General features: G+C 33.0%; 1 protein-coding gene across 4 annotated transcripts in view; it reads right to left on the bottom strand.

The window, feature by feature from the left end:
* The window catches only part of LOC115877801 (ryanodine receptor), a 135,916-nt gene that overhangs the window by 82,353 nt on the left and 39,639 nt on the right, over positions 1 to 13,924 (bottom strand). For all 4 annotated transcript variants that reach the window (XM_030894115.1, XM_030894117.1, XM_030894116.1 and 1 more), the window contains 12 exons: positions 11,922 to 11,999; positions 10,683 to 10,801; positions 9,879 to 9,948; positions 9,617 to 9,816; positions 9,378 to 9,560; positions 7,865 to 8,036; positions 6,658 to 7,798; positions 5,355 to 5,496; positions 4,271 to 4,690; positions 3,151 to 3,391; positions 2,368 to 2,573; positions 378 to 534 (listed from right to left, as the gene is read on the bottom strand). In XM_030894115.1, coding sequence (XP_030749975.1) covers positions 378 to 534; positions 2,368 to 2,573; positions 3,151 to 3,391; positions 4,271 to 4,690; positions 5,355 to 5,496; positions 6,658 to 7,798; positions 7,865 to 8,036; positions 9,378 to 9,560; positions 9,617 to 9,816; positions 9,879 to 9,948; positions 10,683 to 10,801; positions 11,922 to 11,999 — 3,129 coding nt within the window. The remainder of the gene's footprint in view (positions 1 to 377; positions 535 to 2,367; positions 2,574 to 3,150; positions 3,392 to 4,270; positions 4,691 to 5,354; positions 5,497 to 6,657; positions 7,799 to 7,864; positions 8,037 to 9,377; positions 9,561 to 9,616; positions 9,817 to 9,878; positions 9,949 to 10,682; positions 10,802 to 11,921; positions 12,000 to 13,924) is intronic.

Genomic DNA, 13,924 nt, shown 5'->3' with positions numbered 1-13,924 from the left:
AATCATTATTATAGCAAAAAACTGAGATAATCAAAATTTATTTATTTAATTAGTAATGTTCCAGTGGTTCTCAAACTTTTCTATTCGTGCTATGTCTCTGAAGATTTAATAATTTGTCTTAATATTTGAACCATCACTGATTTGAATATTTTAAACTGGCACAAAGACTGAACGATTTCAAACAATTTTTTCTCGAACTCACTCAGACTTACTGATAGTCGCGTCAATAATATCGATAAAACAACCTATTACGTCACCGACTAGCCAGTGCAGTACGGTGACCGGTTCGAAGTTGCCTGCGTGCCAAGTTTTAGACTACAGATGAACAATATATTGTTTAGATGCGTTGTTGCATAGAAAGCTGAAGAGGTACTTACGTTATAGCCGTCAAAAGCCCAAGTATTCTCGTCTGAACCCAGCATACAACCAGGAGCACAGTCGGCTTTAGCCCAGCCCACTCTCATGGGTCCGGCTGTCAAAATTTCGAACTCGAAGTACCACTTTCCGGAACTGACAGCGTAATTTTTTTCGGCTCTGCAAAAATAATAGTTTAGTCAATAAATTTGAATTCGATATTTATTAAATAATTAAACGGTGCTCAAAATTGCGATTCGATGAATAAAGGTCGATTTATAGATTGAAAACGTTGCGGTTCGACGCCCGACGTTACGGTCGGTAAAAAGTTTTTTTACGCAGGATGTTTTGTTGATTATAAATTTTTCGGTTGTTGTTGCGGTTGACGTTTTACGTCAAAAGTTAACCAACTTTTAACTTCGACAGGAACGTTGACCTTGAAACGTTAGTAATAGCCAATAGAAATAATCGCAACCGCACCGTTTTCAATCTATAAATCGACCTTAAAAGTTGCTTCACCGTTTATCTTCAATTTATAACCTAGTTTTGAACGCCGAAATAAAAATAAGTTGCGATTAAGCTGGCTGGCAAAGGTTAGTTTTGGGTCGAGATTTCCGTATGTAAGAAGAGTACAATGCGTTTATAATGTACTGAACAAAGAGAGAACAGTAAAAACGTTGCTAAACGTATGAAATAAACGGAGAATCTGTGCACATTTCTAAGACGGGGATACAGCAGATTCGTCGCGGTCGACCGGTCGACCCAATCAGTACTTAATATTCTAGAGGAGAGTGTATATCATGCGTTCAGCTTCACGATTTAATTATGTCTCGTGATACTTTATTTGTTTATTTATTAACGAGTCGTTGTATTTGTCCCTATAGCTTGTAAATTTTTAAGTGCAAGTTAGAAGCATTTGCATTTTTGGTAAAAATAAGTGGAATTGAGTTGGTGTTCGACGGTGGTCGCGCTATTAGAACTCTGAATTCAAAAATTGATATCTCGAAATCCATTAGAAATAATTGATTGTAGTTTTTTTCAAAAACTTTCTTAATATTTCTGCTATATTTTCTTCGCAGACAATATGTGAAAATCTTTACAAATAAAAAAGTTGCTATGCACTAAAAGTAAATGGACGTTTTTTTTTTAAATTTTGAATGAAGAAAACAAGCCTATCGAATTTTTCTTATTTAAACATCTTGTAAAAAATCCGAATTTCAAAAATAAAAAAAGTTTCAATATCTAAAGTGGTTCTTGAGTTATCGCGTGTTATGTGTTAAAAAGTTGAATTTTTAAATTATCGCGATCACTGACGATTTCTCGTTATAAAAAATATGGCTACCTTAACGATATCCTTATAATTCCATTTCAGATGCTCAGAAACATATGTAATAATTTTATCTAGTTATCTTTTCGAAAAAAAAGTCTTTTAAAAATAAGCGGTTTGCGATCGTGATTTTACTTTACTTGATAGGGAAAGGCGTACCGGAGAAATGTGGCAACGCCGTAACAGTACATCGACGCATTTCTTTCACTCCGACTTAATAAGATCCCTATGCAATTTACTTCCACACATGTAAATACCGACCCAAAATTAAGAGTTGCCAGCAAGGTATTGAAAAAGAGTAATTTTTTACAATCAAAAATATGTCGACTTCACAAAAAACAAAGTAAAAATTCGTAAATTTTCAAGAAAATATAGACGAGCCAAAAAAATGACCTCAATGATTGGACATAATTTGTTTTAGCATCAGTACCAATCACTAATTCTAAAATTCTCTAGCACAGCATTGTTGACTAATTCAATCATTGTTGATCGCTCCGTATATTCTTTATAACAAAACTTTCTTCAAACAAAAACTGAATTAAATAAAAGCGCCATTCATTTAATTCCTAATTAGCTACATTCTGGAGAAAAAATCGATAGTTGTGTATTCAAACCTAGTAAAATGTACACAAAAAAACACTTTTAAAGCCAGAAAGCTACATAAAGAACAAACATATTATAATTACCTGTAAGTTCTAAAGGCTTGTTGTCTCAATCTACTTGCTTCAGCCAGTAAAGTTTCTTGTTGTTCACCGGTTGGTGGATCTATGATATATCCATATACCAACAACGTGCGTACTGTTTCGGAAGCTGTATCCCTATTAGCTTTCTTGATAGCGTCATCTACTTTGCTATAAGGCACTAGATGAGGACTACGCAACATCTCTGGGTCCTAGAAGATTTAAAAGAACTATAAATAAAAAACAGTATATTCTATATTTTTATGTGCATATTCTGCACATAAAAATAAGTAAAAAAGTTCGTATAAATGTGTGTAGTAAAATGCTTAGTTTTGGGGATACAGGTTGTAGAAGTTTCATTTATATTTCGATTTTTTCCCAAATAATTTCAGAAGTAACGTCAATATTTGGATGAAAATTGGTGTCTAAAAAATTTTTAGACATGAGAAATTTGACTCCTACTTGTAGAGGGCGCCACCCACATATTTTTAACTGGTTTGAACAGTAATAACTTTTCGTCCGTATCTGTATAAAACTACTGAGTAAAAAAATATACATTTACGACGTTTTTTACGTGAAAAACGTCTCTTGGTAAAAATCGATACGAGTAATGGTTCTCGAGATATTTGGAATCGAAATGATCAATACCTGTCGTCATAGACATAAATTAAACATGTTGACTAAATAGTTATTCGACTGAAACCATAAATTTGAAATGTTTTTGTGCCAAAAGTTATTTTGAGAATATGTAAATAAAGATGACATATAACAGTGGTACGAATTACTTACCTCGTTCAACCCATAGGTCCATGCCTGTTGAATTCGTTCTTTGGCCCAAAGGTTGTGGGTATTCTCCGCTAGCTGGTCGACTAGTTCCTCCAATTTAGGCGATAGGTTGATAGCGCTGAGGTCGAGAGGTGCAGGCTTGTAACCGTTGGCTTGCATGAAAGGCTCGTGGGGGAGTCTAACCGTCTTAATTCTGGACGGTGGCTTATCCATTGTGATGTAATAACCCAGAGCAATGATGGTTCTAAAATAAATACGGTATTTATAGTAAAAGCAAAAGCAAGTAACCACAATTTGAAACATCTAGACCCTTAAATGTTCGAATTAAAAAACATAGATTATTTAAGGAAGGGCGACTTTTATAACAGGGCACAGAACAGATTTTAACAATGCAAAAATTATAATGAAAGAAGCGATAGCATAAAAGAAAAATAAAAGAGGTTTTTTTAATACAATCTAATAAAAATAAATGTATTGCTCATGCATCTGTAGATGTTAGTAATGTATGGCAATCGTTTCTTTGATTTTAAAGAACATAACAAAAACACGTAAATATTAAAAACAAAATAAATATAACAGAAAGTTTGAAACTTCTTGGTTTTACCTTCTTAATTAATTGTTATCAGGTAGTAATTGTTAATTTTGAAGTTTAACTTGATATAATGTCATTTTAACAGAACGTCAACGGTTTTTGTAGACGTATCTGTTTAAAAAAAATAAAGTGTTCTCGAATAGTTGCATTTATATATTTTAAATAGTTTTTTTTCTTTGTTCTTTGTGTTTTTTTTGCTTCCAATGACGGAAAGAGATATACTTTCCGAAACATTAAGCATTTTATTGTCCATTAGGCAAATTTGTCTAATAGTAAGCCACTGCTGACAATTAGTCTCCGTTGGATTATTGCAGCAGTGTTTATCAAAAATAACTATTTTATTTTGTAGATTTTCTTACAGTGACGAAATACCCATATGACTTTTTTGGAGAGATGAATCCGCCACATAGGTATAGATATTTTTCACAATTTGACTTATGTGTTTCAGTTGCCTATCTGACATTTTTGTTATTAAATAATTATGGTAATTTATCTATCTTTTTAGATTCAAAGAGGCCAAATATAACTTACTTTAAAGTTTGTACTGCCAACTGTGAATCGTACTTCTTCTCTGCGGGTGGTAGTTTATCGAAAGGCACCAAACACGGATGTATATGCCTCAAATCATCTCTATAATCACCCCACGACCATCCAGCTTCGATCTTGTTCATCGCCCACATTTCGTGGATGTTCTCAGCTAACTTATCTTTGATAGATTCTATATAACTAGGCAAGGAGACCATGGAGGTATCGACGGGATTGGGTACAAAAGCAGTGTCATCTTCGATGTAAAACGGCCCTGCTATCACGTTCTTGTTCATATTTCCGAAGTAGAAACAAGGGTCTAGGTTGAGGATTTGTTGAGGCAGAAGGCTTTCAACCAACGGTGAAAAATCTTCAGGAGGGGAAAATTTTAGTTTTCCGTGATCTCCGCCAAGCAAAAAGCGACAACTGAAAAATTTAAATGAGTTCATTCAAAAAAAATGTGTGTGCACTATGTGCGCATATTTGAAGTGAAACTTCTAACAGCAATTAAATTGAAGGATTTGAAGGACATGTTTGCAAAAGTGACACAATGCTGTTTTAATATAAATATTATTTTCAATTTACTTCTGTAATCTGTACATTTTCTGTTTCCTCAATAGCTTCATAATTTTGTGGAATACCACTCAAAATACACACTTTTATGCAAATACCTACCTATTAATGTTAACTCCCCTTAAAATTTGTTTAAGAAGAGAAAACATTTTGAACCTAACCAACAATTCGTGTGGTCTGTTTTGTTTAGATGTTTTGATCATTATTGCAATTATAGCAAATGAGCTAGATGCTTTACCTAGACCGTTATTCAGAAGTTACAAACCTATCGATGAAAATATGCATGAAAATTTATTTCCTAGCACACAACCAGAGAATATTGGTACACAGGTACAGTACCAAGTTTATTATAATGATTTTCTTAGCTTTAAATCAAATTATTTTTGGTGTTTACACCATCGTGCGATCCACACCACTTTTCATCTCGCTAGCTCGTGTGTCAAGGCCTTGATTTTATTCTCCCAGCGCGAGTAAAGAAATTTCACTTCAAAAATTCTTTGTAACAGTAAATCTTTACCTGAGCTTGGAAGAACAGCTAATGGAAGGGAAGAACATGCCGTCCAAATTAAAATTTCTAAAGCTACCAGTTACCAAATGTCCGTTAAATGTAAATGAAATTTGTGGAACAGTAAGATCCAAGGCACAACCAATTACGTCATCTGTAATAACATATTACTCATAAAATTGTTACTAAAAAATATAGGGTGATTCACACAGCGATGGTACGTTAGACGTTTATGGAGAAACGGTGATGATTTTTTTTGAAAATTTAGATTTTTACATAAAAGCACCTGTTCCATCTATCTCAAATATTTCCAACGTTACAATGTTGCCACATCATTTGAAAAGAGGTAGTATCTTTTTTATTTTAAAAGGGACAGCCGGTATATTATTACATTTTTTTGGACACTACTTTCATATCTCATAATTTTTCTATTATACTAACCTAGAGTGCTATGGCTATGTTAAAAACACTAATTCTTAATCAAGGAGCCTTGTTAAAACAGATTTAATTGTCTAATGTTTTTAGTGTCTTATCCTGGCCGGTTAAAAAATGAGCATATCTTATTTTTAATCATATCTCAATTTTTTCAAATGGAACGAGGGTGGTTCATTAGCAAATTTGGAAAAAGCATTTTTTTACCAATAATTTGATACCACACACTTTCTCTCGAGTCAAATTTTCCTTACGAACCGCAAGTTATAATTTCAAATAAACTCTATTCAGAGTGTCATTTTCTATCAAATAAAATAGAAATATACTGAGGGTGCCATTTAAAAATCAAAAGTTGTAGTCATTTCCGGTGAAACAGGAAGTGATTGAAAACAATTAAATACGTCAATCAATCCTAATTTATGTCATATAATAACATACCAAATCTCGTTTTTTTACTGAAAAAGTAAAAGTTATAGGGGTGAGCCACTTTTGAGACGCACCCGGTAGGTATAGGTTAGTATAATAGAAAAATTTTGAGATATGAAAGTAGATTCGAAAAATGTAATAATATACCGGATGTTCCATTTAAAGTAACAAAGATGCTACCATTTTTACTATGAAGCGGCAACACTGTAATACTTAAAATAATTTGGTAGATGGAGCAGGTGCCTTTATGCAAAAATCCCAATTTAAAAAAATCCTATCACCGGCTCTTCATAAACGTACCATGGCCGTGAATCACCCTGTATATTGTGTGATATAGAAATTGCAAGACCCAGTACAGAGCGGTGCTACTACTTATTTAAAGATCTATAAGCACTTAAATTCCATCAGGTATTCTGGTGGAACTACAAAAATACCCAGATAATAAATAATAACTTACTCTTTTTTATGTAAGGCTCGACCACACCACCAACCACTTGAGTCGATCTACCGCCAGTCCACAAGAAGGCACCGTCGAAACCAAACGAATACAAGTCATCCCCCACTCCATTGCCACCCCATTTCTCCCCACCACCTGGATAAGGAACGTAACCAGTAGTATTAGCCCAGCCGATCCTCAAATGCGGCATCATGTGAGTGGTTTGCTCCAGATGATCCACCGTCACTTCGAAGTACCACTTCTGGTAAATAGCGCTACCCTCCACTCGGCCTACGAAGATGTTTGGTCTAACACTTGCTACGTGATCGACTAGTTGAGTTTGTAGTAAAAGATTCTTTCCAGGAAGGAGGTAATCGCAAATATTATTCTGTGAACTTCTTACGGCTACTCCGTTACCAACACAAAGAGAACAGAGGACATCCAGAACTTTAGGATCTCTACCGTGTTTTTCGAGTAGGGAAATAATTACTTTAATGTGTTCATCTCTCATCATGTTTAGAGCTTCAGGAGAATCAATAAGGACGCAGTGAAGTACATCTAACATTCCTGTACCTTCGCTAGAAGCTTGAGATCCTAATCGAGAAAATAACCAATTTAATCGATTAGAATTAGCAAACTGAGCACAATTCGTGTGGTTCCCTTTGATTATTGCTGCCAGAAGTTGATATAAGTATCCGGAAATCATCTCCCAGCTCTGATCACCTGCCAGAGTAGCTAAGAATCCTTGCGAAGTGATTACGTTGATCTTATCAATCGCTTCCAAGATCAAATTCAAGATTCCTTCCTCTTGGAAGAGGTCTTGACGGTTCCTCAAAGCTCTGAGTCTGTTCTGCTTTTCTTCGTGTTCCATATCATCCTCGGGTTGAGCAAAGTAATTGATTAGATCTTCCAAGCACATGACCATTTCGTTGAGGTTGACGACTTGGAAGAACATGGAGTGCCGCCTGTTGACTTGCAGGCTTTCCAAGCCGTTGATGAATTGCGTGAATAGTGAGCTGCATTTGCGGATGACTCTAGCTGTTCGCGATTCTTCCTCTTGGCTTCTGCTGAAGTCTAGGCCGTCGTCCATTTTGCCTTCTTCGTGGAGTACGGCTTGTTTTTCTTCGACTTTACCCACTCCTTTTTTCTTCGTTTCGTAGGCCTGAAATGTAGACATTATTAATAACATTCATGAGTATTTACTTGTTTTTACTCTTTTAGTTTTTACCTTATAGGACAACCAAAGTCCCGATTCCGAATGTTGGACGATTACAGTGGAATCACCGTATTTTATGATGGCCGAACCAATTACTTCTAAATCTTTGTCTTCTAGAACTACTTTTTGGTCGTCTTTTTCATGTCTCAAGCAAAAAGCTGTAGATGCTGTGGTAGCTTCTTCTCTGTAGAAATACAAAAAAATATTCAAAGAGCATTTTACGATAATCGCCTGTGTCTATAAAATCAGATCCTTGTAAGGAATTGGACCAATTTTAGATTGGATTTTATTAAGTGCAGATTATATATTGTTCGAATAGTTATATAACATAAGCAATGTTTATTTAATTATTATTATTTATTTTTTTACAACTGTTATTTATAAATAACAGTTCGCAACAGTTATTTCCAAAAAAATACCAGGCATGAGAATAACAGTGCGTTGACAGCGATATTTTGTGATGTGAAGGTGGTATGTCCGCGATTCAAAATTCTGCCAAGCTATAAACAGTTGTTAATTCTAAAAAAACTAACTAAATAACAATTCGTAACAGCTTTTATTAAATATTATTTAATAGTAAAGACGGGTTGTTAAGATAAAAATCTCTTATTTTACAACTGCTATTTACAAATTGGCAATTGTTATTTCTATAAATAAAAGGTATGAGAATAACAGTGCCTTGACAACGAAGGTTAGAAAAAAAAATTCTGCCAAGCTCGAAACAGTTGTTACTTCTAAAAAATAACTAGATAACAGGGAGCAACAGTTGTTCCTTGTAAAAATAACAGGTATGAGAACCATAACTTAGAGAGGATGTCAGTAACGATTGTTGCGCTATTATTTTTATCAGGCTAACAACAGTTGTTACTGCAAAATAACAGATGTAAATAACAGTTTGCCGCCATCGATTCTTTACCATGAAAAGCCGAAAACGACGAATTTTTCCCACAAAACTGCATCAGCCTTTCAAGTTAAAAATAGTTTTTATTTTTTGATTTGGAAAGCGTAAACAATAGTTGAAACTGTTGTAGGCGTTGTTACTGTTGTAAGTTGCGGACATACTGATTTTATCTTTTTAGTTCTTTTTGCTACTTATTATTGATTGGTTAAGGGTTAAAGGTAAAAAATAGGTTATAACGATCATATATGATTATTCATTAATACAAAATTACAGATAGTTGAAGCGTATGTATTGTCAAATTAAACATGATTATCAAAATATACTCATTCTTTGTGACGTTTTGAATGTTTAACAATAAAATCAAATACGATATAAACATGTTATTATAAGCTATTTTTATATATATATTTAAATAAGAGTAACTGTTACAACTATTATTTAGAAATAACAGTCATTTAAAAACAACATTATTTAGAAATAACAAATACTTAGAAATGACAGTTATTTAGAAATAACAATTATTTAGCATTAGCAGATATTTAGAAATAACAGTTATTACCGCCAGTATTTAATAAAGATCTATAAGACCTATAAGACCGTTTTCATAAAAAAATATATAAATACCTGCTAACGAGATAAAGTTCGTTATTCTCTTTTACAGCTAGATATCGACCAGTAGTGATGTGCCGGATTCTCATTGGATGACTCCAGTTTATGAAGCCACCCGCCCATTTCGTTCTAGCCAGCTCTAACCTCCACAATGATCTAGCTTGGGACATAACACTACCTCCTTCATAAATAACAATACTATAAAAAAATAAGAAAATACAATTTGATATTGAAGTTATTTAGTAACAAGTTACTTGTGAGTTTCTTCTGTGCTCCATGTTGATGGTATGGTAAGGCACTCATCACCTCCGTGGAAGAATCTTAGTACGTCACCTCCGAATACATAACCGACGTACTTCATACGGGATATACCGGTACCGTAGGGTTGTACCGACCAATGGGTGACGTGAAAACTAGCGTTGACGATGGAGAGTTCATTTTCCTTGGTTGTGTGCTGGAATTTAGAAAATTGTTGTAGAATATTGTATATTTTATGATGATAAACGTTGTTCTTACCAAATATCTTTCTGTAGCAACTGAGACTAAGATCAGGTCGTCACCCACACGTACTTTTTCACCTTCAGATCTATGGGAGTTCGTATTTTAGTAGGTGTAGTTGAAATGATAAAAAGTTTGACAAATTAACGAAAAAAGGTATTAACCCCTCAATGGAGTGCCCCTTTACAAGAGGAAAAAGAAATGAAATATGTGAGTTTTGTCGTTTTGTGTTATAAAATCCATTTCAGGAAAGATGACGGTTCAAGGTCAGACGTGTCTTATGTCTCAATATACTAGAAACTAAAAAAAGAGTGTTGATACTAAATGAAGTTCGAATTTCCATTGTCTTTAAGTTACACAATGTTTCGGTGAGATGTATCACTGACCGTTTTCAAGTGCAAGCTGGTGAGAAATTTCAGTTTTACTCACTGTTCTGTTTTGAAGGGTGGTGGAATATAGAAGTTGAACCCACGTTCTGCGATCATATCTAAAGCCGAGGATACACCTGACGAATGTTACCATTCGTTAGAATTCGTTCGAATTAGCGAGAAAATGTTTCTCAGGTGTAGACCTGCATTCGCAGAAAAAGAAAAAGATTCGTTTAAATATGTCATACCACCCGGTGCCAGCGGGTATCAATGTAAGATTCGCCAGGTGCATCCTCAGCTTGAACATTTTAGAACTAACCTTTTAGAACCTAATCTTTTTAGATTCGGTTGAAATATTATTATTTGTTGTTGAAATATTAAGTCTTGTAAATATGATTGACCTTGAATCGTCACCTTTTATTAAACGCATTGTATGTATCGTGTCTAATACTACCTCTGTTTGCTAGCTGGATGTACCGTCCACCAGCAAGCCTCTCCTTGACTGTGTTCTTGCAAACCCACATCGAAAGCCAGCTTATCATTACTGGAACTAGTCGATAAGCATGCCAAGTACTAAAAATAAATAAAGATAAATATTTTGTTGTAATTCAACGTATGTAAACAGAATTTTCATTTTACAACAAAAAAACTGTAGATGATGCATTTGTAAGTCCGATTCACACTATAATGCCGATCACAGTTCGTTCTCTGTCCGATATCGGTCCGGCAAACTAATAGTATCAAGTAAAAAATGTATGTGTGCATTCATACTATCGACACAGCCTATACATTAGTCAGTGATGGGCAAACCCTCTGTATATTGAAATTTGGGTAAATACAGGGTAAAGATTAAGTCATAAAGGACACGACAGAACAACGGCGAGACGCTGCTATTTAGGTTAATACCTTGATCTTATAAGAGAATTACCCGAAGACTACATAGTAAATACCCGGTATAAAACCAGGAATATACCTGTATATACCGGGTATATATCTACAATATTTCTCAATGGATATATACCCTATACCTTCTGGGTATATAGCAGGTAGAGCCCCAAATGCTAACTTAACTAAAATTCTTGACTTATCTACTCGTCGGATATTTACTCGTTGCCCATCACTGATCTTGAGTATTGCCCATTTATTTTTGTTAAAATTTGACGTAAGAATAGTCGCGAAACACCCAGAAGTTTTTTCAAGAAAATATTTATTATTTACATATTTATAAAAAAGATTATTATGAATGTTTTAAAATAGTGGGAATGCCGGTAGATCTTTGGAATGTCTGGATTATTTTCAAAAACGCAATAACTTCTCATCAAATGGAACCGGTCCAAAAATAGTCCACCTACAGGTATGTATATGATAAATTATTACATTTTATATAGGAGAATAAGGTGTAAAATGATTCATGATATAACAATTGAGAAATATAGCCACATTATGGAAAATATTTTAAGCTTCTCAGTGTCTCTAACATCGAGTAAGAAGTAATACAAAGACGGAATATTTATAAAATGTTTTTGACGAGCTAGTAAAGTTAAGACTTTTGTCATGATTGTCATGAATCAAAAAGTTCTGAGAAGCTAAAAATAAGCTTTTGTCCATATATCCAATTTTCTTCAACACTCTGTATACTGTATATTAATTTTTTTAGATGCTTATGCATTGTATAAATATGGTTTCTACTTACCATATCGCTGTTTTGATGTCTGAGCAGAATAGCATTGCCGTAAAGCAATGTTCTATGTCCAGATCCAGTACCTTTACCCTACAATGTTTGAAAATATTTTATTCTAGAGAAAAACATGTTGCAAATGCACACCAGTTTAATTTATTTTTACAGTTACCTGTAGTAATAAACAAATCAAAAATATTTATTCTTTTATAAAATTGATTTTGATAACAAAACATGTTGTTTATTTTGATAAAGAAATTAATCAAAGTTTACAAGTTCTAAAAGTAATTACATTTTAGACACTGAAAACATGCGTTTAAAAAATTATACTTTTACTGATGTTTGTAGAAAAAATATTTTGAAAAAAAAATAAAATTAAATTACAAAAAAGACTTTGTAAAAAAATATACGAACAAATAAACAATAACCTAAGGCCTATAACTAATCAGGACACACTAAAATTTTGAAAACCACCAATATTACCATTCTACTACTAATAGCCAATTCGTTGTTAGGACAGTCTACCGCGTTAAATTTGTTATAAAAGGCCATAATAACAATAGGTAGGTAATAATAAAGGAAGGATAGATGAGTTAGTATTGTTATTTTGCGCATAATTATAGTATCAAGTAAAGAAACACATTTATTATTTTAAGTACGTCAAAATGCAAATTAATAATTCAATAACTTGAATGATTAATAATTATTTAAAGTCGAGATTTATTTAGATTATTAAATTTTTAATTGAATTAAGGTCAATTAGTTTATATATTGATTTAACTTAAAAAAAATGGTCAAGTGCGAGTCGGACTCGCGCACGAAGGGTTCCGTACCATTCATTATCTATACAACATTAGACACTGTATTATTATAAACTTTTTTTCCGATTTAGCTGAAATTTTGAATGCGCGTATAAGTAATTTAAAAAAAAATGAAGAAACACATTACTAAAAATTGTATTAATCAATAATAAATATGTAAAAAGTAAAAATAAATATGTAAAAATATGTAAAAATTAAAAAAAAACCGAACCTGCCTTATTACGGCTCCAATGCCATAGCAGCGTAAAGTCCTAACGCTTTAACCACGCGGCCACCGAGGACTTGAAAGATTCTATGTAAAATTCTTACTTAAAAGATAATATTTAGTGAAAGTACATTTTATTTATAAACATTTATTTAATTCTGTTTTTAGTATTTATTCTTATAGCGGCAACAGATACATTATCTGTAAAAATTTCAACTGTCTAGCTATAACGGTTAATAAGATAGACCTTTTTGACAGACGGACGGACGGATAGCGAAGTCTTAGTAATAGGGTTCCCATTTTTACCCTTTAGGTACGGAACCCTAAAAAGAATGAGTTAATCATTTAATTAACTAATTAACTAATTCATTAATATCTTATTCTTTACTTTATACATATAGCACGAATTTTGAAGATACAGATATTTTTTAATGCTCATTAAATCGAATATAATACTTTAAAAAGAATTGGGTTGCATAAAAATGCAATTCTTTACAATAATGAATAAAAAGACTAAGGAAGAAATAATTTAAGCAAGAATTAATTGTTTTATTTTTATATTCTTAGAAGATTCATCGTGGCATTCTGGATTCAACCAACCTGATTGTTGGATATTCTCGCACTTTTTGTTTGGTTTGGTTTGGTTTATTTACTGAAGTTTATTTATTGATCAGTTATTGTGCTGCAATAATAAAAATTATACTACCTTATACAGAGTGTCTAAAATTTTATTTTAAATAATTACTAGCTTTAACCGGGAATAACTTGTTTAATTTAAATAGAACACCCTATATATTTTAAGTGAATCTGATGCACAATGAAATTGTCTATCAAATTGTATTATACCATTTTTTACCCATCTCTTCAAGTTTTCATAGAAAATGAATTTTCTTATAATTTAGACCTCATTTATCACTATACCCATGGAATATTGACATTTTAGCTTATTTTTAAAGATGTAACAAATTTTCAAAGGGTTACTAAAATTGTCG

Source organism: Sitophilus oryzae, unplaced genomic scaffold, assembly GCF_002938485.1.
Source record: "Sitophilus oryzae breed Bouriz unplaced genomic scaffold, Soryzae_2.0 scaffold_1499_pilon_pilon, whole genome shotgun sequence".
NCBI classification, from domain to species: Eukaryota; Metazoa; Arthropoda; class Insecta; order Coleoptera; family Curculionidae; genus Sitophilus; species Sitophilus oryzae.
This window is presented reverse-complemented; position numbering and strand designations above follow the sequence as displayed.